A 26,443-nucleotide genomic window follows, 5' to 3' on the forward strand; every position below is an offset into this window, starting at 1 on the left:
CTACATTGGGACAATGTGTAGTTTAAGTGTGGGGGGAGACTATTGTAGGTTGTAGGTTTTGTTGATGCATGCTTTTCTTTGACTTTTAGGTTGTGCTTAGGCTTGGGAATTTTCTCCCATACTTTCATTCACTTAAGTCTTGATATCTTGTGGTGTGAATCCATACATTTCTGTATGTCAAGTTGCTTTTGAGAATTAAGAGGTTGAAACAATTGTGATAGACTTGTCCCTTGTGAGCATTTGAGCCTTAATTGTGGATGGGTGGATGGATTGTTGTATGCCATCTAATATTCTTTCATGTGTGATTGCACTCTTGATTACTTTCACTATAGAACTTGACTTGTTTCTTGTTGATACTTGATATTCACATGCACATATTGAAGTGATCTAGGCATTTCTTTTGAATAAGCCACTTAGCCATATAAGCCTACATTGAACGAATTTATCCTTTGATAGCCCCTTTGAGACTTTTACTTCTTTCATTGTCACTTAGCTCATTACTTAGCTCCTTCTTGGCCCCATTACAACCTGAAAAGTCCTTTTGATCTTTATGTGCATGTGTTTATGATGTTGATGTTAGAGGCTCTTGAAGCCTATGGTTGTGGTTGTTTCCATGAAGTGCTTTGAGTGTAAACACTTGCAACCTAAGACACATGAGTGTAAACACTTTAGAGAGTATATCTTGTGAGATTCTATCATTATTGTGACTCGCCTCTTGGTTTGATTGGTTTCTTGGCATACCTGAATTCATTGGATGATGTTCATGAATATCTTTATTTGATTCTTTTACTCTTGTGTGTTTGATTTTGCCCATTTCATTGCATTTCCTAGATTTCATTGTGAAATATGTGATTTTCTTAGGTTTCTAGTTTTTGTGATCTTCTTGCATGACTCACTTTGGTGCATACTAGTTAGCATAGCCTTATTTCTTGATTTTGCCCAGGAGTGCAAAAGGTTAAGTGTGGGGGTATTTGATGAGCAATATATTACACACTATTCATAACCTTAATTTAGCATGATTGGTTATTCTTGTTACCTAATTGACTTTGTTTCACATGGTTTAGTGTTTTAGACTTTATTGGACTAATATTCCTAAAATGAGTTAATTTGGGATTATTTGACCTGATTAAATTTATTATCATTTTCCGATCACATTTGGCACCAATCGCATTTTGGGAATTATGGAAGTCGAGGATATGTGTTGAAGTGAAGATTGTATTTTTATTTTAGGAGTTGTTTTTATTGTAATTTAGCTTTGGGCCCATTGTTAAGGCCCAATTCGGTTTTATGTGTGTTGGAGGGTTCAATTCGGATTCCCCACTCCAAACACACACATTTTTTTTACTTTGCCTCACTTTGAAACTAAAACACATTTCCGTTTTCCCTCTTTTTGCTCTGCTAGGGTTTCACCCCTTCTTCATTTCTCATTTTCGGTTTGTTCTTCCATTGCCATGGAAGGCTAAATTTTTGGACTAAGTTCATTTGGTAATGTATCACAACTCTTGAGGTTTTGTTATTAATGCATTTTCGGTTTCTTTATTGTTGATTTCTTCTATCTTATTTCTGAATATGGTTTGCTTAATTCCATTGCTTAAAAATTGGTTGGTTGAGTTTATCTTCCCTTAGTTGATTTATTCTCTCTAGTGCATGAATAATTAGTTCGTGTGAATTGGTTAATCGTTTCATGCTTATACTGATTTCGCTTAGTGTGAGGTTTAGGTTCTAGAACTTTGAATTGATTATCGCTTAGTTACTTGATTCTCAAAAAATGCGGAAGTTAATGGTTGGAATCTAAAAATAATCTTTTGAAACCGAGGATTGAGTTGTGAACAAATGAACCAAAGGGATTTAGCTATTTTATTACATTGCTCAAATATTGTTTCTGAATTTGGTTTATGTTCATACTATCCAAGAACTACAAAACCACATGTGTGTGTGAGTATAAGGTGTTTGAAGCTTTGCTTGAAAGATAATCGTTGGGAAACAACCTAGGAGTCACTTCCTAGTACTGTAGTTTTAATTGTTATATTATTTGTATCGGGAACGGCCTCGATCACTTTGAATGATGTATGATTTAAAAATATTTTTAAATACATTCAAAACATATTATCATGTATGTATGCATGTAAATCATGTATATATGCATGTAAGTCTCATTTTTGTTATGATTGATTTTAGCTTGTGAGACTTTTATTAGGGTTCATCCTAGCGTAGACTCTTACTAAGTAAACATCTTAAGACCTAATAAAGATATAAAAATACTTAACCCCTAGATCTTCTTTTGTATGTTTTTCCTTGTATGTACTTGAGTCTTGACTTTATTGTTGATACTTGTTGTTTGTTGATTTTCTCATCCTCTCAAGCTTGTCCTTTAACATTTATGCATATTGTTAATCATTTTCCTTTATCACTCTTTTGTCTTCATCAACCTTTGTGTGTCCTTTGTCTTCATCAAGACATTATGTGATACATTTTGCCTCTTTAATCTCGCATTTACTCACAATTACATCTTCAAACTCCTCCTTTTTTAGGATGACAAACACTTGTTGACATATGACATATACTTGTTGACATTTGTTAACAACTTGTTGGATCTAACAAATCTTTGTTGAATTTGCTTGATGACAATCAACTTGTTTTGCATTGTTCTTGTAAGTTGATGCACGTTTCTCCATCTTGCTCCCCCTCAATTTGAGCATTGGGTGATTTATTCTTTTTTGTTGTGGAACCCTCAACTTATCTTCTCTTGTTAGTCCTGTAAATCATAAACAACATCCTTTCTCCACCTTTGGGCATGATCAAAAAGCAAAGTCATATATGAAAGTATATTGCCAAAAGAAAGAACAAATAATGTAATTTCTACTGAAGTTAATCGATTAACATATGTACTTAATCGATTAAGTGTGATTTAATTTTGACCAGAATTGTATTTTAGGTGTAGGTTAATCGATTATTGCCTGTGCTTAATCGATTAAACCTACTGATATGATAGATTTCGGTGTAGGCCACATGCTATAGCAGAAACTTATATAGTTTGATATCACAAGTTTCATACCACTTGTTTTATACAGATGCCAATTGTTTTATATCACTTATGTACATACCACTTGTGAATTAATACCACTTGTTAATTGAAAAGTAAACGCAATTAGATCAATGCAAATAGATCTGAAAGTTTCTACCATTCTTTCATCTATTGATCAAGTGATTTACAAAAGTAAAAAGAGTAGTACACAATTCAATTTTAACAACACAAAACCAATTCATTCATAGCATATTATGTCATTACATTGTTCAAGTCAAAGCACAAAAAAAAAACTAAACAAGTTTGGCAAATTACAATGCAACAACCAAAAGATTACACAAACCACAAAATTCATAAAATCAACAACTAACTAGGACACACTAGACATCGTAAGCTAGCTAGGAGGTGGTTGCGAAAAACTTATTGGATAGCTCTAATATGAGTTTGAGGATTAATTACAGGATCAATTTAATACAAGAAGACAGATTTTGTGGGGTTAGGGTTTGAAGGAACATAACCCATAACTGTTGCAGATTTTGTTTTATTACTGCACTTAATCGATTAACCTCTGTGTTAATCGATTAACAAGATTAAAATTTTAACACAGTTAATCCATTATTTTCCAGCTTAATTGATTAAGATTTTAAAACATTTTAGCCCAGGTAATCGATTAAGGGAACACATAATCGATTAAGATAATTTGAAAAGGCCTAAGTAATTGATTAAAACATAGAACAATCGATTAAATGAGTCACAAAAACAGATTTTGGCACAGTTTGAATTAGTTTATAGGTTTGCTAAGATTCTAAGACAAAGATCTATCCTAAATATCTAATGTGCACTTAACACAGAGCCAAAATAGCATAAAAGCATATCCAAGCAAGAATACATTTTACAATTACGACTACATGCATATTATGGCGATAAGTGAACTTTTAGGATTATCTAGAATTCAAGCATACATTCAAACACTTAGGTAATATATCGGATACCAATTGTTAGGATAATATTTATCACGATATTAGGTTACCTCACATACTTTACCTCATCTTTATCAAGGTGTTTGAAGTTTGCCATATTTGATGTTTTCTTTGTCCTTTCTTCAATTTGTGATTCTTGTCCTTTTCATGCATAGAGTATCAATTCTTGAAGTACTTATCCTCATTCGTACCTACAAAACACTAAGCATACGATTCCTCTCCTCTTTTGGAGATGGCTTAATCAAGCATTAAATTCGCATAAGCTTTCCATAAACATAGTTTTGGTTAAGTTTGTATTAATGTGAGATTAAACTAGTTGTGCTTCAACATGATTAGAAAATCCTTAATGGTGTTTCTACATTCACTTATCAATCAAAACATGGAAAAAAGGATCCATGTACTTATTCAATAATATCATGTTTGCATTTGAGAGAGTGTAAATGTGAAACATAAAGCATTAGGCCCAAAAATGATTTTTGAGGGATATCATGATTCTTGAGTTATGGCCTTGTTAGGATTTCATTTTAGAATATATGTATGACACTTAAGCTATGTAATTTATCCTAATTAAAACATATTGGGCTCAACCCAACAAAACAAATCTAAATAATATGAATATAATATAACATCTATGACTTATTTTGGCTCTTCAATTGGTATTTGCATAGCCTCAACACTGAATTCTATCTTCTTGCACCTAATTTCTACTCTTTTTGGCTTTAATCCATCCAAATGCACAATATAGCCAAAAACACCTGCTCCACCTGAACAAAGAGAAATAAAACCTAAAATCAATCCTAAAGCAAGTAGGAGATTCAAGATGTGAATGTAGCATAATTTCACATTCATCATAATCCACATACAATTTCCATTTGGAACATCATGCATTCTAACATTACATGCATTCAAGGTATGACCATACAATCCAGAATAGAAGCAAGTAGGGGATTCAAGATGTGAAATTTTCAGAAAATTTACTTGTTTCTTGTGAAATGTGTTATTTGCATGCATATATTCCAAGCTAAACTTAAACCCATCATTTTTATATGTAGCAAGTAAGTTGTTTGAATTGTGATAACTAGATGTGAAATTAGAAAATTTATCATTTAAGCCATTATGTTCATTTTGCATGCAAATGCAATTTTCACAAATAGAGGCCACATTTAAGTTAGAAATACAATCTCATGAAGAGTTAGCATATTTAGCATCTAAGGTTTCATTTTCAATTTCAGTATATCAATGAAATTTTGCAATTCACATATTTTCTTTTCATGATCTAAAATTAACCTTTTGTTATTCATGCACTTTTTAGCTAACATTTTAAGTTCTTCATGCATTTCAACATAAGCATTATATAGCATGTTATACGTGAGAGATATATCGGAATTTGAACTAGACTCGTATGAGTATACCTCACTAGGCTCATCTTGCTCACTTACTTTGCAAGAGTTCAAATTTTGAGCCATTAGACAAATCTTGTATGATTCTTCATCTTCTGAGATGCTTGCTGATGAATCATCCTCTTCGGGTTCATCCCAAATGATATATGCCTTCTTAGCTTTGATTTACCAATAGTCTTTCTTTTAATCTTGTTCAATCTTCTTGGAAGGTGTAGGGCATGGGTACCTCATACGTCCTACTTTCCTACTCTTATGGCAAGATTCATTGTCTTTGGAATTCTTGCTCATCTTGATCGAACTATCTTCATCTTCCTAGTGAATCTTCTTGGTTCCTTCATTCTTTCTCAGGTACTTTATGAATTTGTTGATAAGGAGGGACATGGCTTCATCATCCGTATCGGACTCGGACTCACTATCATCAAATATCTCCTTTTGACTTCTTGCATCTGATCTTGTTGCTTTGAAGGAGGTTTCTTTGATGTTCTCATTCATTTTTTCATTGAGTGTCAAACATCTTAATTCTTGCTCTTCTTGTTGAAATTTGCCAAATAGAGTTGTCAGCGTCATTTGTTCCAAGTCCTTTGACTCCATAATGGCAGTCACCTTGAGTTGCCATTTCCTATCTAGACATCTCAAAAATTTAACAGTTAGTTCATGTTTGGCAAAGGATTTATCTAATGCAATTAGATGATTAATAATATGAGTAAATCGTTTTTTAAAATCATAAATAGACTCATGTGGAAACATGCGAAACAATTCATACTCATGCATCAATGTATTCAATCTAGAACGTTTGACCTCACTAGTGCCTTCGTGGATCACTTGCAAAGTGTCCCATATTTCATCGGCACTATCGCACTAAGAAACTCTAAAGAACTCATCATATGAGAGTGTGGAGGTTATAATGTTTTTCGCTTTCAAATCGAATTGCACTTTTCTCTTTTCCTCGTTGCTCAAGAAACTTCTAGGTTTCTCTTTCGTTTTTCTGTTCATTACATGCAGTGGAATGAAAGGTACATTTTCTATGGAATCCCAAATTTCCGTATAGATGGCCACAATGAAAATCCTCATTCCGATTTTCCAGTAGGCGTACCCCTTGCCACATAAAAATGGAGGGTAGTCGATGAAGGCGTCATTACCGCTAAACGGGCTAGAAGAGCCCATGGTAAAAGTGCCTAGGATCAACGATCTAAGCGGCTAAGCTAGCACAGTCGTACTAGCTCTGATACCACTTGTTGGGTCCCACAACACCTAGAGGGGGTGAATAGGTGATATGATACACAATGATTGTCGCTTGATAAACACATAAATTGTACACATATACACACTATTTAATTGATTAATGGCAGACTTAATTGATTAAATCATCTTCTCTCAATCGATTAATTACTCAACTTAATCGATTAATTCGATCAACTAATAATCGATTATCTAAATACTTAATCCATTATCTGGTTCAGTTACAGCGAAAACATAATTCTTTCGATCATCCAAGATTACCAAGATTCAACCAAACTTACATGCAATTATACAGACAATTAAGAAAAATAAATGCACAATACAAATATGCAATTATAGAGAATTATATGCATGTCAAGTTACGTAAATCAAGTAATGCGGAAATTTAAAAATATTAGGGAAAGAAGAATAAGACTCAACTTTTTATCTTGGTTCGTTTGCTATCCACTGCAAACTACATTCAGGCCTCCCCTTCTGATCTTGGGAGATTTTACCTTCACTATGAAATCTTCAATGTTTCTTACAAATACAATTTCATTACAAGAATCAACATGCTCCTTTCTTGGATCTTAAACCCCCACTTCGGTTTGAATACAAAGCTCACCTACTAGCATACCTCCCCGTTCGCAACTCTAGCCCCAACCTAAGTATCGCTTACAACCAAGACCTCTTGTTTCTCACGAAAACACGTACCTAACTGCAGCTAGGGTTTTTCCAAACCTATTCTCTTTCTTTGGTGATACAACACACCAAGAGAATGTCTTATTGTCTATGTCTAACAAAAATTCTTCAAGTTACATATGCACCTCAATGTGCAGATTTTACAATCTTCTACGAATCTAAGAACCCCTAAAAGATCTCACAAATACACAAATATAATGCCTGAGATGCAGGTTCCTTTTTCACGGATTTCACAATGAAAGCTCAATGGGTATCTTGTAAAGATTCACCCTTTTTTTTTCTTGAAAGAACACTTAAAAAATCTTTCCTAAAAATATGAAAGTTTGAGCTTTAGATCTTCTCAATAAAGTGTAAAACTCTCTGTTTTTGAATTCTAACCCTCCAAATCAATATTTTCTAATATGATCTATATATTATTTTCTATATTAACCAATATGAAAAACTTTGGTTAATGTATTGTTCTGTTTTTTACTGCAGTTAATCTATTATATTGAACCTTAATCGATTAACGAGTTTCTTCAAAATAACAGAAAATAGAAACAGTTACCAGCTTAATCGATTAACAATTGATTTAATCGATTAACAAGTTTCTTACCAGCTTAATCAATTAACAACTGATTTAATTGATTAACAGGTTCCCAAAACTTAATCGATTAATACGACTCCTAATCGATTAATATGACTCCTAATCGATTAAATGATTTTCTAAAATATATTTTGAATGATGAATGAACCTCCTACCTGATTAGTAAAAGCATGATGCATGTCTTTGAATGATGTATGATTTAAAACTCTTTTTAAGCATTCAAAACATATTATCATGTATGTATGTATGTATGTATGCATGTGCACGTAAATCATGTATGTATGCATGTAAGTCTCATTTTAGTTATGATTGATTTTAGCTTGTGAGACTTTCATTAGGGTTCATCCTAGCCTATACTCTTACTAAGCAAACATCTTAAGACCTAATAATGATATAAAAATACTTAACCCAGTTTTCTCTTCTTGAATTTGTAAATAGTTAGTTCTTTACTTTTTAATGTTTCTTAGTTCATAAAATCACAAAAACAACTTTAATTATTATTTTCTTACTTTTGATATAAGATACAAAGTATGAGTACATTTCTATTAGGTAATTCCTTTTGGTTCGACATAACCCTATACTATACTACAATTGAATATTGAAATAGATACAAATATAAAATAGTAAAGTGTATTCAAATAAATTTTATTTGTTGACAAAGAAAGGAAACTTGAATCAAAGTGCAATTTAATTCCTAATTTGTATCTTTATGAAAAGGAAAAATACACAGTCATAATGAGTGAGCTAACTACTAACATTTACTTTCTGTCATTTACTTTCCGCAACTAACATTTACTTTTTGTCATTTACTATCCGTAACTAACATTTACTTATTGCTTTATTTATTTATTCTTTATTTTTACCAACCTTCCATAAGGAATTAGTTTGGTTAAAAAAAATTGGAAATAAACATCACTCATTATCACTTATGTTAATTTGCTAAATATATACCAGTAAACCGGTATTGGAATTTATTCCACAAAACCAAGATGGTATGAAGTTGTTAATAATTCAATAAAGCTAAGTTTTTGATCAAATGGAATATTCTTGAAACCATTATACCGGCGTTAGAAGTTCTTTCCAACAAAGCCGAGATGGCGAGCTAAAGAATAAACCAGTCACTAAATAAATTGATCAGAAACATGTATTGCCTCACCAAACAAGAAAAAACTCTTTCAACACCCTACTACATGGAAATAGATATTTCCTTACTATAGTAAATGATTTTACAAGACATGCTTGAATTTTTTTCATGTCATCAAAATCTAAAACAAGAAACCTTGTCCATAATGTATTCCATATGGTTAATGTGCAACATAGCCAAAAGATTAAAGTCATTCGTACAGATAATGGCTTAGAATTTCTTATGCCTAAATTTTATTTTGAACATGGAATTTGACATCAAACATCTTGTGTGGGGACATCACAACAAAATTTTGTGGTTTAAAGGAGACATAGGCACATCCTAAACATCACAAGATCCCTTCTTTACCAAGCCAAATTACCAAAAGGCTTTTGGAGCTATTCTGCCAAACATGCTATCCATTTAATGAACATATTACCCACACTTATTCTAAACTTCAACTCCTCTTATGAGCTTCTCATAGGCAAACACCCCGACCTTTAAACTTTAAGAGTTTTTGGTTGTTTATGTTACATGATATGAACCTACCAAGGCCCATCAACAAGGAAGAGCTAAATGGGCCATGAGGGCCCATGACCCGATCCAGAACTAAGAAAGCACACTAAACTCTCAACTTTCTAGTAAAGGAGGTGGTCGAATCAACAAAGTCCAGCAAGAAAAACAAGCCCATACATTACACCATTTTCATAGAAGTAACCCAAGTTGGCCACGGCCAAGATGGGTCTATTTGAGGCGTGTGGGAGTCCCATTTAATAAGTGGAGATTATCATGCTCACATGTAGTCTAGGAATTATTTTCCTGCCTTATTCGAACAAACAATTACTATCTGCCTTTTTAAGCTTTAAGTGCTTGAACTTATAGTTGTAATAAATTGCATTAAGAACCATGTAATTCAAGTACAAACCAAGGGAGCACTTTCCTTAATAATACAGCCGTGAGATTCCCCCTTGAAGGCCATAAGATCGTAAAGAATTCTTGCTAATTTGAAGAGCACGTGTGGAAGAAATCCATATGGCAACAATCAAGAGCAATCAAGCAATACCATTTATTCCCTAATCAAGGTAGGCGTGTGAATTACAATCAACGACCAAGGCAAAACTTTCATTAAAGATGCAAATCAGAATGGAAATTCATCAATACCTTCCTTATTCACAAATAACATGTGTTGGACGTGATCCTCAAGGAGATATCCCCATTTCACACGAAGCAAATCAAAAGGGAAGGAAATGAAGACAAATTCTTTGTTTCCTTATTCACCCCAAAGCATTCAGATCAGATTGGAATCCATCAATACTTTCCTTATTCACATTTAACATGTGTTGGGCGTGATCCTCAAGAGAACATCCCTATTTACACGAGGCAAGTCATAAGGGAAAGCAATGAAGACAAATTATTTGTTTCCTTCTTCATTCCAAAACCGAATGTGGACACTTGATCCATGAAGATTCATTCCCAAATTCAAAAACTTGCCTCAACCAGAAAAGAACACATGGGAATTAGATTATGAAAAGCATTCAATGCAATCTTTAATTCAAAATCCTTACCATAACTGAAATAGCACATGGGGAATAGAATTAGGCAAGCAATCAATATGTTTTACTCTTTCACGTGGACAACATGGCATGGCCGAAATCCACATCTATTTGTACTTGGCTTGGTTATTTGAATAAAACAACTTATATTTTATTTGGAAAATAATTCATTGCTAGTTGAGTTTCTCCTAGTTTCTTGGTTAAACCAATGTCATTTCTTATCAAGGTTCTCTTCCTTGTGGCAAAATACATTACGCTTATCAAGCAATCAAGCTTGTGGCGCCTTCATATTTCTATCTAATCCATCTTCTTCTATCAACTTCAACCTCAACCATACACGGGCAAATAACCACCACACAAACCCATCAACAAACATCCTTACACAATTGCCCTAAATAATCTACAAGCCCACTCAACCTTCATCTCAAAATCCACGGCCAAAAACACTCCATAAACAACCAAAAACCAAACCAACAACAATCATACCCCATGGCCAAACAATAACCCAAACAAAAACCAATCAAAATTTAACAAGTTTCAAAGTGCAAAAAACCAAATTCATCTCAAAGACTTACATTCCAGAACGACCAAAAACAAAAATCTGAATCCTCTCAAAAGGGATTTGCATCACTATACCTCAATTGTCACTAATAACAAACATAAGCTAGACCCAAGGGCTAGGAAGTGTATCTTCATAGGTTACAAATTTGGCACTAAGGGTTTTATCCTACATGATCTGAAAACTACAGAGATTTTCCTCGCTATCAATGTGTTCCTTTATGAACACCTCTATCCTTATCAACCTGATCAACCTCCCTTCCCACCTAATATGGATGATTATGTCCATGATTATCAAACTCAATTCTCCTTCCTTGAACTAGATATTAAACCCATCAATAATCAACCTTCTCACCCCTAGTCCCAAGCAGGATATACCTAAAATCATCTCACCTAACATCTCCTCTGACATGACTACCCCTTCCTCTACACCTAATTCACTTATACTCAGAAGATCACAGAGAATAACACATCCACCCACTTACTGAAAAGATTTCCACTGCAATATTTTAACCAAATCAACCCCTAGCCACGACAAACACATCAAATATCCCTTACATGTTGTGTTTTCTTATAATTCTCTATCCTCAAACAAATTCCATCCTTGTCTCTCTATCATCACCCACATTGAACCCAAAACCTTCTATCAAGCCATCAAATCCAATGATTGAAAACAAGTCATGATTAATGAGCTTCTTACTTTACAACAAAACAACACTTGGGATCTTGTTTCCTTGACCCCACATAAAGGGCCATTAGTTCTAAATGGGTCTACAAGTTAAAATTCAACTCAGATGGTAGCATTGAAAGGCATAAAGCAAGACTTGTTGCCAAGGGGTACACCCAAACTGAAGGCTTGGACTACAATGACACGCTTGACCTAGTTGTGAAACTCATAATTGTTAGACTCATCCTTGCCCTTGTTGGCACATATAATGGATATTACAACAACTTAATGTCAACAATGCTTCCTCCATGGTGACCTTGAGCAGGAAGTATACATGACACTCCCACCAGATGTCAATACCATCATCCCAAACCAAGTATGCAAACTGAACAAATCTATACATGGCTTAAAACAGGCAAGTAGACAACAATTTATCAAATTGTCCACTTCCTTATTCTCCTTAGGATACATCCAATCCCACCTTGACCATTTCCTATTCACTAAGCAATCTAAATCCAAGTTCATTGTCCTCCTTATCTATGTTGATGACCTCATCCTTGTAGGGAATGATCCTACTGAAATTGGCAAAGTCAAACACCACTTGGATACTAACTTCAAAATCAAGGATCTTGGATATATGAAGTATTTCCTTTGCATTGAGGTTTCAAGATCCAAACATCTAATTACCTTATGCTAAAGAAAATATGCTCTAGACCTTCTCTCTGACATTGGTTTTTCTGCACTCTAAACATGTCCCACTATATTGTCAAAGATACTCACATAAGCCAACATGACAACACACCTTACCATGATCCTATCCTTTATAGACGACTTATTGGCATGCTTCTCTACTTAACTAACATGTGCCTTGATTTGAGCTCTGTATATAACAATTCAGCTAATTTACGGCCTCACCCATCATAAATCATTATTAATTTATGACTAGGATTCTCATATACATTAAAGGAAACCCTGTACAAGGCCTCATTTATTCTAACAACTCCATCACTTAAATCAAAGGCTTTAGCGATTTTGACTGAGCCACTTGCATTAACACTAGGAAATATATTTCAGGATATTTTATGTTCATTGGAGATTCTTTGGTTTCTTAGAAATCCAAGAAACAAAACATTGTATCAAGATCATTCACTGAGGCTGAATATAGAGCGCTTGCCATTGCTTCATGTGAAGTCCAATGGCTAACATATTTAGTAGGAGATTTACATGTTCTTTGCAACAAGCAAGTTTTATAATATTGTAGTAATAATTTAGCTAGATGCATTGTTGCTAATTGTGTGTTCCATGAACAAATGAATCATATTTAAATTGATTATCATGTGGCATGAGAATGTTTAAAAAATAAGTTATATCATTTACTACCTATTACCACGAAAGAGAAAGTAGTTGATATCGTCATAAAGCCTTGGAGCCTTCTACATTCTCTTCTCTTCTTCCCAAGCTTGGAGTAATCAACATATACTCTCCAGCTTGGGGGGTAATAAAGTATGAGTATGCACACGCAACCAAACATGTGTGACTAATGACCATTGAACCATAAATGACCAAGGAGGAAGTTAGGCCATTGACAAAATCAAGGTGTGTGTATCATGGTCGAGGAACATGAGAACTGACCAAGCTAAGGTGCATGTCGTGACCGAGGAACATGGAGCACTGACTGAGCCAAGGTGTGTGACGTGACTGAGAAAGATGGAGCACTTACCGAGCCAAGGTGTGTGTCGTGACCGAGGACATTAGACCACTAATCAAGACAGATGCACATAGATTGGTCGAGGCCAATCGACAAACTAACCAAGGCGAAGCGCACCACATTTCCTAGTCAGGCCAACATGTAGTGCACCCGAATAACGAACCAGATTTCATAGTCAAACCAAGTTGTGTGGCGCCAAGCCAAGTTGTGGTGCACCAAATGCCTAGTCAACACATCAGGGGCCTAGTTGTTGCATGAGGCACATTGAGTCAAGTTTCCATTATTAGACTTCTGAGGGCATTTTGGAGATTATGGGATAATCAACATAGTATTTTCAACATATGGGTTAATTAGAATAATTTGAGTTAGTTGTAAGTTGGTTAAAATAGTTGGGATTAGTTTTGCAAAGACTGCTTGGATTGTAAAGTACCTAATGTATATATATATATATATATTCTTCCTCTTTTGTATTCATCAACTCAATCAATCAATAAACATTCATTATGGTTCTTATTAAGATTTTAATTCCAATTTATATAAATAGCTTCCACTATGAAGAATGAAACACATCACTTACTAGAAGAATTCGGATCACATTGAAAGGTCTAACATTGCAATAAGAGACAAAGGTTGCAAGTATGATCAACTCATATGGTTTTGATGAAGAAAAGGACTTTAGGAAAGCTTGAAGATGTAGACAACTCTACAAATAACATGCCAAGACTCAAGGTCATCATAGTCTTGGGAAAATCTTTTATGTTTTATAGAAGTCCTAAGATGCTTGCTTAGTTTAAGTCTAGGTTAGGTGAACCTAGGATGGAAGTCTCACAAGGATTAAAATTGATTTATCTAAAATGAGACATATCATCCATCCATATATGATAACTAGTGTTCATACATTTGACATACATGATTTTGTTACATCAAAATAGTACTTATTTCGAAATCATGCATTACATATACATATATCATGTAGGGGATTCATCATGCATCAAAGAAACTACTTTTCAACTTTGTTAATCGATTACAATGAAGTGATAATCAATTATTTAGCCATGGAACCTGATAATCGATTTTCTTTGGGAATAATCGATTAGGTACAGTTCTAGTAGCTATAAAATTTAGATCTCTTGGCATCAATAATCGATTACTCAAGAACTAGTAATTATTTCCAACTGATTTCAAGATTTTAGCTAGTGGATAATCGATTACCAACCAAGATAATTGATAAGATCTAACATAAAACAATTTTATATAAAAACCGTTTTTCCATTCATGTTCTCCAAATCTTGGTTTTCAAAAGTTCATATCATTCATAAAATTCTCTAAGCGAAATCTTGTGTTGAATAGTATCAAAGTTTCTTTGGGTTTTTAAGAGTGAAAAGGAATTATTTTTACATTATTTTCATAGAGTGTGTTATAGATTTCACATACACAAATCTTGCATCAATCTTCACTTAGACTTAGGTTTTATTCTAAGGTGCAAATTACTCAACTTTTTAGCCAATTGAGTTGAAATTCTCTAGATTGTTGAAAGTTAGAGTGAAAATCTAGTTGAGGTTAGGTTTTTAGTCTTCATCTTTATAGAGGTCTTGGTCGAGAGTAATCAGCGGTTGTGGCTATATCGTGAGTAGGTATTGAGTATGCTAAGGGACGAGTAGGAGGTCAAACCGACGTGAGAGACTCTATGGCCAAGAAATGAGCATTTGTAATGAAATTGGAAGTATGTTTGTATCATACATTTGATTCCATATTAATGAAAATCTCCCGAGATAGAAGGGGAAGCCTGGATGTAGTTTGCAAGTGAGCCCATAAACGATTTAGGATGAAATAATTTGGCGCACTCTTCTATCCATTTATCTCTTTCAATTTTAGTCTTGATATTTTGTTATTCATTCCTGAATTTTCTTATTGATTCTTTATCTGCATATTTTTTATTTAGCATTTGGAATATTTTTGTTAAGCAAATTGAAATTGTAAAATTGTTTATGAGATAACTTGTTTTGCAAGAAACGGCTTTGATCGAGATTTCAAAGAATCAGAATAATCAATTAACTCAAAAAGAGTAATCGATTAGTTTTTTACTAATAATAATCGATTTTCCTGTATAATAATCGATTATCATGAACTGTTTTTTTCAAAAATCTCAATTAACCAGAAAAGCGGCATTAGTGATCCGCTACACCTATTCACTTCCCCCATCTAGGTGTGTTTTTTTCTTTATTTACCCAACAAGTGGTATTAGAGCTAGTACGATAGTACTAGCTCGACTGCTTAGATTGTTGATCCTAGGCAAAAATCACTATGGGCTCTACTAACCCTTTTGGCGGTGATGACTCATCCATCAACTGCCCTCCGGTTTTTAGTGGTGACAGGGACGCCTACCAGAAAGTTCACATGAGAATATTCATTGAAGCTATTGACATTGACATTTGGGACGTCATAGCAAATGGTCCCTACACTCCACTATACCTAGCGGAAGGTGAGACTAAAAAAAGCCTAAAATCTTATGGACGGATGATGTAAAACAAAAATTCCAGCACAATTTAAAAGCTTAGAACACCATCACGTTTGCGCTTTCGTATGATTAGTTCTTTAGAGTCTCACAGTGTAGTAGTCCTAAGGAAATGTGGCATACCTTGCAACTAACCCACGAAGGCATAAGTGAAGTCAAACGTCAGAGACTTAATGCCTTAAACATGAGTATGAGTTGTTTAAAATGTTTCCTAATGAGTCAATTAGTTATATATGGAAAAGATTTAATCATATAGTTAATCATTTAGTTGCATTCAATAAATATTTTGCCAAAGGTTTCCTAATCATGGAGTCAAAGGACTTGGATTCTATGACACTCGCTACACTTTTTGGTAAAAAAACAAGAAATGGAATTAGGTTTCTCAATATTGCATGAGTAATCAGATAAAAAGAAGAAGGGCATCTCTCTAAACGCCTCTACATCACAAAGCAAAGAAGAGAGTTTTGATGATTCTGATTCTAATTCCGATAATGAAACCATAACGTTTCTAGTATAATAATCTAGCAAGTTCCTCAAGAGGAAAGGTGGGTTGAAAAGGTTTCAACAAAAAAAGGCAAAAGAAACAACCAGAAAAGGCAAGGCTCCTAAAGAATGCATCACTTGTCACGAATGCGGGAAAGAGGGATATATAAGATATAAATGCTAAACTATCCTAAAAAGGTTGAGAAAGACAAGAACGAAACTCAAGACTTCATATTGAAGAAAGCTTACATTGTATGGAATGTTCCCTAATAGAAGTGAACATCGAGCACCTCAAAGGAGGAAGAAATGACAAAGTTGTGCCTCATGTACAACACTCAAGATTCTAGCAACTCAAATGAACATGAAGAATCTAGTGACGTACAATCATCTGAAATTAATTCATATTCGGATAATTCTGAAAATTCACCTACATATGATTAACTCTATGGTGTTTTTGTTGAACTACATGAAGAATTAAAGAAATTAGCAAGAATCAACATTGATAGAAAAATAATCATTCTTTTGCATGAAAAGAAACTAATTGAAATGCAACATTAATTAAAGTTAGAAAATGAGATTGTTGATCTTATATATGCTTTCACTTCATGTGATTGTTCTTCTAAGTTAAATGAGACATCTATGTGTGAAAATTGTAAGATTTTAGAAGCTGAAAATTCTGTTTTAAACCAAACAATTGCAAGTTTCACATATAGTAGTCAAAACCTAGACAATTTGGTTGTTACTTCAAGAAACATAGGTAATAGGGATGTTTTTGGCTATAAACAAGCTAAGAAAACAAGGTCATATAGATAACAAATAGCTCATACTCATAACATGCATCATAATAACTTGCCTACTTATTTCTATTATAGAACTTATGGTCATGCATCCATTTCTTGCCGTAAAAGAAGGTATGGAGTGCCAAGTGCCAAATTTGTGTGGATACAAAAGGGACTAGCTCCCTCGGTTACTAACAAAAATGGACCAACATAAATTGGGTACCTAAAAGTGTCAAGTAATTTTGTTATGTAGGTATGCCTTCGAAGACACAGACAATATTGGTACCTTGATAGCGGTTGTTTGACGCATATGATAAATGATAGGTTTAAATTCCTTGAAATATCATTCAAAGAAAAGGGCTATGTCACATATGGTGATAACAATCATGGAAAAATAATCGGAGTCAGAAGGATAGGTAATTTTTGCAAACTATTATCGACAATGTCCTTTACGTAAAAAGGTTGGAGAGCAACTTAATAAGCCTAAGCCAACTACGCGATAGAGGTAATAAAGTGTCTTTCAATTCTAAGTGTTGTATTATTTATGATGGCAAAGATAATAAGATTAAATTCATTGGTCATAGAATTAACAATATTTATATGATTGACTTGGAAGATATCACTTCTTTATATTCAAAATGCTTTATTTCGAAAGAAAGTAATATTTGGGCTCGACATCGACGAGTAGCATATATTCACTTAAAACACTAAGAAGAAGAGTCATCTAAGCAATTAGTAGTTGGGCCACCAAAGCTGAACTTTAAAACAAACGACATTCGTGACACTTGTCAAATATGTAAGCAAGTCAAAAACTATTTTTTTTTTCAAAAAGTTGATATTCACGACCAGCTATTGGAATGACTCCACATGGACTTGTTTGGTCCCTCACAGGTTATGAGTTTTGGTGGTAGCTACTATGTGCTAGTAACAGTTGATGACTTTTCTAGACTTACATGGACATTGTTCCTTGCCTTAAGAAGCAACACTTTTAAAAACCTTGCCAAACAACTCCAAATTCAGTATGATCTTTGCACTTCAAAAAATATTAATCATTGACTATAAGCAATTAGTGCACAACATTATTCTTATTAGTATTAATTTATACTGCTAAAATATAGTTTATCCCCTTTTAAGTTTATTTTTTGTTGCTACACGCTAGAGGTCTCTCCCATTCATTTTCTTTCACATTATTGCCACAATTTTGATCACACTTTAAACCTCCATTAGTGAACTAAGCTGAGATGTGGATGACAACCACGCTCAACCCCACTATTCTTTTGTGGTTGGTTGGACTGGTCAGATGGGATATTTTGGTAAGGCTTTTTCCAATATCTGGGTAAGAGTTTTTTCTGAAATTTGGACGATTGTTGACTTGGACTTGTTGGTGGAGGTACCTGAAAAATTTCTCCGACGATCAAGTTAGTAAAACTGAAGAGGTAATGCTCGAGAGCAATAAATGAGAAGCAAGAAGTAAGTAGTGAGTAATAATGACAAATAATGAGTTCTAAGTTATACTTCATGTTGGGTAGATCCTTATTTATAGTGGTTGAGATGTATGACATGGCCCTAGAGGGTACTTTTAGCATAGCCGACCATTCTGGTCTGTCGGGGGCTACTTTTCCCGTGTCAGGCGGATTTGGCAAGTCCGTACTTTGTGCGTAGTTGACTTACATATGGTGTCAGATTTGGTAGTCGTATTGCAATCTATTCTTGTCACGTGGGCAGGGGTATGTGGGATTGCAGGCGGCATGGCAGTGTGTTGTTAGTGGCGTGTTAGGCAAAAATTGTCTCAAACCCAGTCTAGTGGGTCTAGTCAATGGGCATGTGAAATAGTCCAACTGGTTGTGCCCGGGAGCGGACTATCCAGACAGATGGAATATCCGGATGACCAGGATAGAATATCTACATTCCACAATAGCAATTGCAATTTTGGTAGATTCTCAAACAAAGACAATAATTGCAATTATATTTTCTTGCTATTTTGATAAATAAATGCTGGCCGGCAAATGGGTAATGAAATTACCAAATGATGTTGCAAATAAATATAAAGTAAGGGAATTATCTTATTCACATATAGATGATAATTCTAGTCTTTCAACAGTCAGATTACTATTATAAGTTATTTTCAAAATACTTTTGGTGATGTTTGCTTGAAAATGCAAAGTTACTACAAAATAAAGATGCTAGAATTTTGATGTGGATTTAGTACTAATCAAACAAGTAATTCAAGAATGACTATTACACAATTATGGATCTCATTGCCACCAAAAGCTAATGTTTTTGTCAATTTAGCAACTCATGCAATAAAACTCAATGTCTAGCAACTTTACACACAAGATTAAGAGTTATGACCAACATAAAATACATTTATGTCTAGTAGTCTATGCATGTGAAGTTTAGTTAAATCCAACACCTGAATTGTATTAGCCGTCAATGTCTTGGTCTATATTAATAGCATACTAAAATAATTCTATGCCTAACAACTAGATTAATAAGAGTAAGCTATAATAACTATAGTAAGTTATTTGATGCTTATATGAATCTATGTCTAACAATCATATGAACATAGACACACATGTGACAATTAAGCATAAACTAATCTAACATTATGCATAAAGGATGAATTATTTGATTTAGACTATTGAACCATAATTTCTTAATTAATTCATTTCCATAATCCTACTTAGTAAATCGACATTTACAAAATAAGCATTAAACACTACAAAGTAATTCATAGAAATCAATATTTCAAATTATGCATAAATCAACTCCAAACATTATGTCAAATATTACAGCCAATCTCAACAAGGGACTAGCTTCACTAAATATTTCCATACAAAACTAAGATAAAGAACGATGCAAAAAATTACAATTTATAGAGTAGTGATACATCTTCTATGAACTTACATCAACTTTATCACTCATACTCCCTCACCTTTATATATTATTTCCAACACATACTATCCTATGGACTAAGGAAAAAAGAAAACATCTTAAAACTGGCCTAAATATAGTTGGGAACTAAAAATCGGATCCTTCCTTTTCTTTTTTTATCACCTTTAAACATTTTGAGTTTTTGTGCTTACGATGGGCACAAGAGCGTTGCCTTGAGCGCAATCTCTTCATCTATCCTGGCATTGCTTATTTTTTGTTATTTGACACCAATATTGTTTGTTTAACTCTTTTAATGTCCTTAAGTGTCATCAAAACTTGATTCAAAGAATTAGTGCAATAATTGATTAAATTTCCAATTATAAATACATAAAGTTAGAATTAAAAAGTATTAAATTAATCTTATAAATTAATGGAATTTTTACACCTAATAATATTAAACATAATCATAACTGTAATTTAAAATACTAACAAAGTTTAAACGACTATTAAGAGAGGGAAGATGAGCTCTCAACAACGGGAGCACATCTGTTGTCCCATTTTTTTATACCACTCTATGTATCATTAATTTTGATTGGTTAAAAAAAATTATTTAAATTAAAATTGGAATTATTAAATATATTTTTTAGTCGATTACACTTCTTGACATATAGAATGACACAAAACTGTGGAATAATAGATGTTATGTGGTACCTTTAAGAACATCATGGGAAAGAGAAAGTAGAAGAGACAATTAGATAAAGAAAAAGATGAAAGCTATTTTGATTGGAAACTCATATTTTGTGGAGGGGAACCAACATTGTTATGACAAGAGGACAGAACTAATTTTTTGTTGAAATAATGGGAAAAACAAAATAAATCGGTTAAAAGTAAATAACCAAATTAACCTTCCTAAATATATAAAAAAAGTGTATTTAAGCTGAAATTTATAGTTTGCACTTCTCTAATCTCTGAACATTAATTATTTGATTTCACTCACTCTCTGTATTCAACCTTCTTTCTTTTGGTCGCCGGAACTAATCTCCGACCGATCAACTTTCCGGCATTCAGGCGATCCCACTCTGATCCACAGCTTCCTCTAATCTCTACGCTTCGCTTTCAGATCCGTTAAATAACGAACCCTTCATGGATTAGCATCACCCGTTTGAATAATTTATTTCCCTCATGCTTGAAGCAAACGTGCAGGGTGAATCAATAAATTTCTCGCCCTAGGGTTAGGGTTCGTGTTCAATAAAAATGTTTAAGAAGATCATGAAGGGAGGAGGAGGGCACAAGAAGCCCTCCAAGTCTGACGATCCATCGGCGGCCAATGTGATCGTCAATCACGCTTCTCGAGGCGGAGGAGCTGGAGGAGTCAATGGAGCATCAGCTGGGACTAATTTAATAGACCCTGCTGCTACTCCGTTGCCAATCCTGCCCCCTTCCGGACCTATGGAACCGCTGCCTATGTTCCGGGATGTCCCGGTTTCCGAAAAACAGAATCTTTTTATTCGAAAACTGCATGTTTGTTGCTACATTCTCGATTTTTTGGATACTATGAAGAATGTTAGGGAGAAGGAGATCAAGAGGCAGGCGTTGATGGACCTTGTGGATTTTATTCGATCCGGTTCAGGGAAGATTACGGAGAATTGCCAAGAGGAAATGATTAGAATGATATCTGTTAACATTTTTCGATGCTTACCGCCTGCTTCGCATGAGAACACCGGACAGGAAGTCACTGATCCTGAAGAGGAGGAGCCTTGTTTGGAACCATCATGGCCACATTTGCAGCTTGTTTATGAATTGCTCCTGAGATATGTGGTTTCGTCGGATACTGATACTAAGGTTGCGAAACGGTACATTGATCACTCATTTGTGCTTAAATTGCTTGATTTGTTTGATTCAGAGGACCCTAGAGAGCGTGAGTATTTGAAAACCATATTGCATCGCATATATGGGAAATTCATGGTTCATAGACCCTTCATTAGGAAGGTGATTAATAACATATTTTATCGGTTTATTTATGAGACTGAGAGGCATTGTGGTATTGGGGAGCTTCTTGAGATTCTTGGTAGTATCATTAATGGGTTTGCTTTGCCAATGAAAGAGGAACATAAGTTGTTCCTTGTGAGGGCGCTTTTGCCTCTGCATAAACCGAAATCTGTTGGTGTTTACCATCAGCAGTTGTCTTACTGTATTACTCAGTTTGTGGAGAAGGATTTCAAGCTGGCGGATACGGTTATTAGGGGATTGTTGAAGTACTGGCCTGTCACCAATTGCCAGAAGGAAGTTCTCTTCCTTGGAGAACTCGAGGAAGTGCTGGAGGCCACACAAGCTGCAGAGTTTCAACGCTGCACGGTTCCCCTTTTTAAACAGATTTCTCGCTGCCTCAATAGTTATCACTTTCAGGTTTGTCGAAAATGTACTTATTTATATTTATAGTGGCCTTAGTTGTGATTATGTTTTTAAATTCGCAATGTTGCTTGTTGTGATTTTCTATCTTCTATGTTCATATACATTGTGAATCTAATAGTGGTCTGATTTTTTAGTTGCCAATGCTGGCCGTCAAATTTAATCCAGTTGTTTTTTAATTAAATAGTTTATGTTTCAGCTGCCTAATTGATAAAATTTAATTTTTATATTCTTTTTCAGTTTCCCCTTTTATAGCCCTAAACTATATTGTGATTGAATCCTATTTTTTGGGTGTGGTTGTAGTTTTTAGTTAGTTTTATGCCATGTATCTGTTAGTTTGATGTGCTGTTCAATGGGAAAATAGAAAAAAACTTTTTAATATCCTCTCAGTGTCTAATAATGTAGAAAAATCCGTTTTGTTCTATCTGACTTCATTGGCTTCTGGCTTTTACACTTGGAAACATAGACTGGCTCCTGCACATATAATTTGTGTTTATTCCTGTTCATCTTCTGCTTTAAGCCTGAGTACTGAAGTGGCTAAGTTGACCACAACTGTTGACTTTTACTTTCATTATAATGTTGCAATAGTAAGGTTGCCTCTTAGTGACCAAGAGGTCATGATTTCAAATCTTGGAAACAACCATCTATCCTCCCTAGACCCACTAGGTGTGAGCCTCGTACACTAGGTCTCCCTTTATTATGTTGTGAATTTGTAGGTGTGAAGCGTATCTTTTAAATAGTAAAAAGCCCACCCACTGAATATAAACTTGTATGGGTAATGTCTTATGTTTGGGATTTTCTATTAATTAAGTAATAAGATTGTCATTTGCCTTACGTAGTACTTAAGAAATGTCAGTAATAGTTTTGTTTCTTTCTTAATATTATCTTTTCTTATGCCTTGACTTGCATGTGTTGATATCTTCAGAATTCCAATGAAGTTGGAATGGAACTGAGATTTCAGCAACACTGTATATGGTTTTTTATGACACGATGTTTGATAGGAGAAAGAAAAGAAAACTTTTATAGTAAGTTGGTGTCTATAAGTATAAATGACAGAAGTTTCTGTACTTTATATCTGACTGAATTGGCTTCTGCCCTTTCACACATGGAATCACAAACGTAGACAGATGCATATATATGGTTTATGCACATACTTCAATTTTAAATTCATTTTTGTTCCTCACCTTCAAAGCTGAGTACTGCAGTGGCAAAAAGAGGACCAGAATTGAAATTAACTGCAATTAGTTTACTTATCATGTTAAGAATTTGGAAGTGTGATTTATATCTTGTAAATAGTACAAGTCCCTGGCATAAAATAAAGATTATTGTTATTATGTTTGATAAGGGAAAATTTTATTAAATAAATCTGCAGCATAAGGCATACTACAGCAATAGAAAGAGTACCAATAAATCCAGGATCAGACCCAAATGTAGCAATATAACAACATCAAATCAGCCCCACCCACATCCATTGCATACACAATACGGAGAAACAGAGCCCATAATTACACAACATCTAATAGGAAGAGAAGTTGCAGATCACTCACAAGTCTTAGTTACAATAATCCAGCAAACATTGTTCTCGGTCTACCCCCGCTAATAAAAGACATTACCATGTGATTGCATTTCTCCTTTGTTCACATCCATGATCTTATCTTGATTTTTTTAACTACACCATTACCAAAATAAAGATTATATTGGTAATGACTTATGTTAGTGAATATAATATTAATAACCATAATAGGGAAGTTTGTGATATGCATTATGTTACATGTTATTTATGAAATCTCAGTTATATTTTTGTTTGTATCTTATTGCTTTTATTTTTTAATTTTTATTGTGTGAGTGTGTATGTGAGTGAAGTTGGAAGTTGGAACTAACTGAAATTTCAGCAGTACGGGATATGTTTATATGGTCAACTGTGCTCTATTCCCCTGATTTTTTTGGTCAAATGCAATTCCCTTGTTGATTATAGGAACTGCACATTCCCCTCTGATTTTACACAACTAATTGCAATGTGCCACCTAATGTCCAAAATCCAAATCCAGAGAAGTTTGATGGTATGGGAGACACATAATCTGTGCGGCCTAACTAATTGGAATGAACAGATAGTCTATTATATCTATTTGATTGTATCTCTTGATGAGATTTGGGCACCCCTTGGTCGATTATTTTTGGCAGAGATCATTTGATATCGATTACAATTTTGTTTCTTTCTCGTTCATCTTGGAAAAGAAAGTATTTTTACCTTTTTCTTTCAAAATGATTGACATCTAAAATTATGCTGAAATCTTATGATTATCTCTTTTTCAACAGTCTTGTCCTCCTAGGGATTTTATTGCTCCTCTATGTTTTCTTGTCTGGAGTCGAGCTATAATCAATGGGACTTCTTGTTTTGTCTTTAGTGTGGTGCCTCTTTCTGAATGATGAAGCCCAGTGCATTGCAGTTTTTGAATGATGAAACCCCCTGTCTGAGCATGCTCTGGGGAATTTAACCTAGCAACGAAATTTGTTTCTTCTAAAGTGTGAAATTTAGTGCTTCCACTTTCAAGAGTTCCCCCCAGTCTGAAATTTTTCCTGACCCTTGCTTAATTCTAAAAGAGTGAAATTGCTGTCGATTATGCTACTACTGAAGATCAGCAATTCAGCATTAAGGCAAAGAAACATAGCACCCTGTTAACAGAAGTAGCTAGCCAGTAAAACATACTGGAGAAAGTAATGATGTGTTTTGTCGGGAACTGAAACTCATATGAGTTTAATTATTGGTAATATCACAGTCCTGTTATGGAATAATGAGCACATTGTGAGCTTAATTGCCCAAAACAGGACTGTGATACTACCAGTTACCATCAGCCCATCAAACCTCATTATCAATCTTTCTCTTTCTACCTGACCAACACACAAACCCCTCCAAAATGTCTCCTATTCTGGGCACTATTACAAGTGTAAATATGGTCTTCTACAAATTACAATATGACTGAGGATCTTCTATAACTTCTCAAATTCTCTGAACTTTATTATGGGTGTTATTTTTCATGGTTTAAATGTTCCCTCGGAAGTCTTTGCTTAGACATATCTCTTAACCGTGCACTATAACAAGTGTAAATATGGTCTTCTACAAATTACCATATGACTGAGGATCTTCTACAACTTCTCAAATTCTCTGAACTTTATTATGGATGTTATTTTTCATGGTTTAAATTTTCCCTCAGAAATCTTTGCTTAGACACACTTGTAATGCAGGTTGCAGAGCGAGCCCTCTTTTTATGGAATAATGAGCACATAGTGAGCTTAATTGCCCAAAACAGGACTGTAGTATTGCCAATAATATTTGAAGCCTTTGAGAAAAATATCCATAGCCATTGGAACCAGGCAGTTCATGGGCTGACCGTGAATGTAAAGAAAATGTTCCTGGAAATGGATGCTGAACTGGTTGAAGAGTGCCAGAGGCAGCACACAGAGAAAGAGTCTAAAGCCAAAGAAGTGGCCGAGCAGCGGGAACTGAATTGGAAGAGGTTGGCTGACGCAGCTGCACAGAACGGGGCGGATGATATGGTCACAATTTAGCCTTGTTGGTTAAATGAAAGTGCGAAGTAAATAGATGAAGGATGAAGAATGTGCTCCTCTAGTCCTCTCCATTTTGGTGCCATTATTTATTGGTTTCTTTTCTTTCCAGCCTAATTTTTTCCCTCTTGTACCCTCATTTCATCAAAGTTGGATGATCAACAATTCCAAAAAAAGGGTAGCTAATGTATCGTATTGGAAGTTGTTGTCAATGCCTGCAGATTAAGAATGTTCTGTGAATTCCTTTTTTTGTTTTTCCCTCCTTTTACAAAAAGAAATAGTAAAGTTTATTTTATTTT

At 34.4% G+C, this 26,443-nt stretch overlaps 1 protein-coding gene across 1 annotated transcript; it reads left to right on the plus strand.

Moving 5' to 3' along the window:
* Positions 2,737 to 26,443, plus strand: LOC109361118 (serine/threonine protein phosphatase 2A 57 kDa regulatory subunit B' beta isoform-like). The gene is made up of 3 exons (XM_019606438.1): positions 2,737 to 2,748; positions 21,262 to 22,577; positions 25,824 to 26,443. Exons 2-3 carry the CDS (start codon positions 21,426 to 21,428, stop codon positions 26,145 to 26,147), a joined length of 1,476 nt encoding a protein of 491 aa, XP_019461983.1. The 5' UTR covers positions 2,737 to 2,748; positions 21,262 to 21,425; the 3' UTR covers positions 26,148 to 26,443.

The sequence above is a fragment of the Lupinus angustifolius genome, chromosome LG11 (assembly GCF_001865875.1).
Source record: "Lupinus angustifolius cultivar Tanjil chromosome LG11, LupAngTanjil_v1.0, whole genome shotgun sequence".
NCBI classification, from domain to species: domain Eukaryota; kingdom Viridiplantae; phylum Streptophyta; class Magnoliopsida; order Fabales; family Fabaceae; genus Lupinus; species Lupinus angustifolius.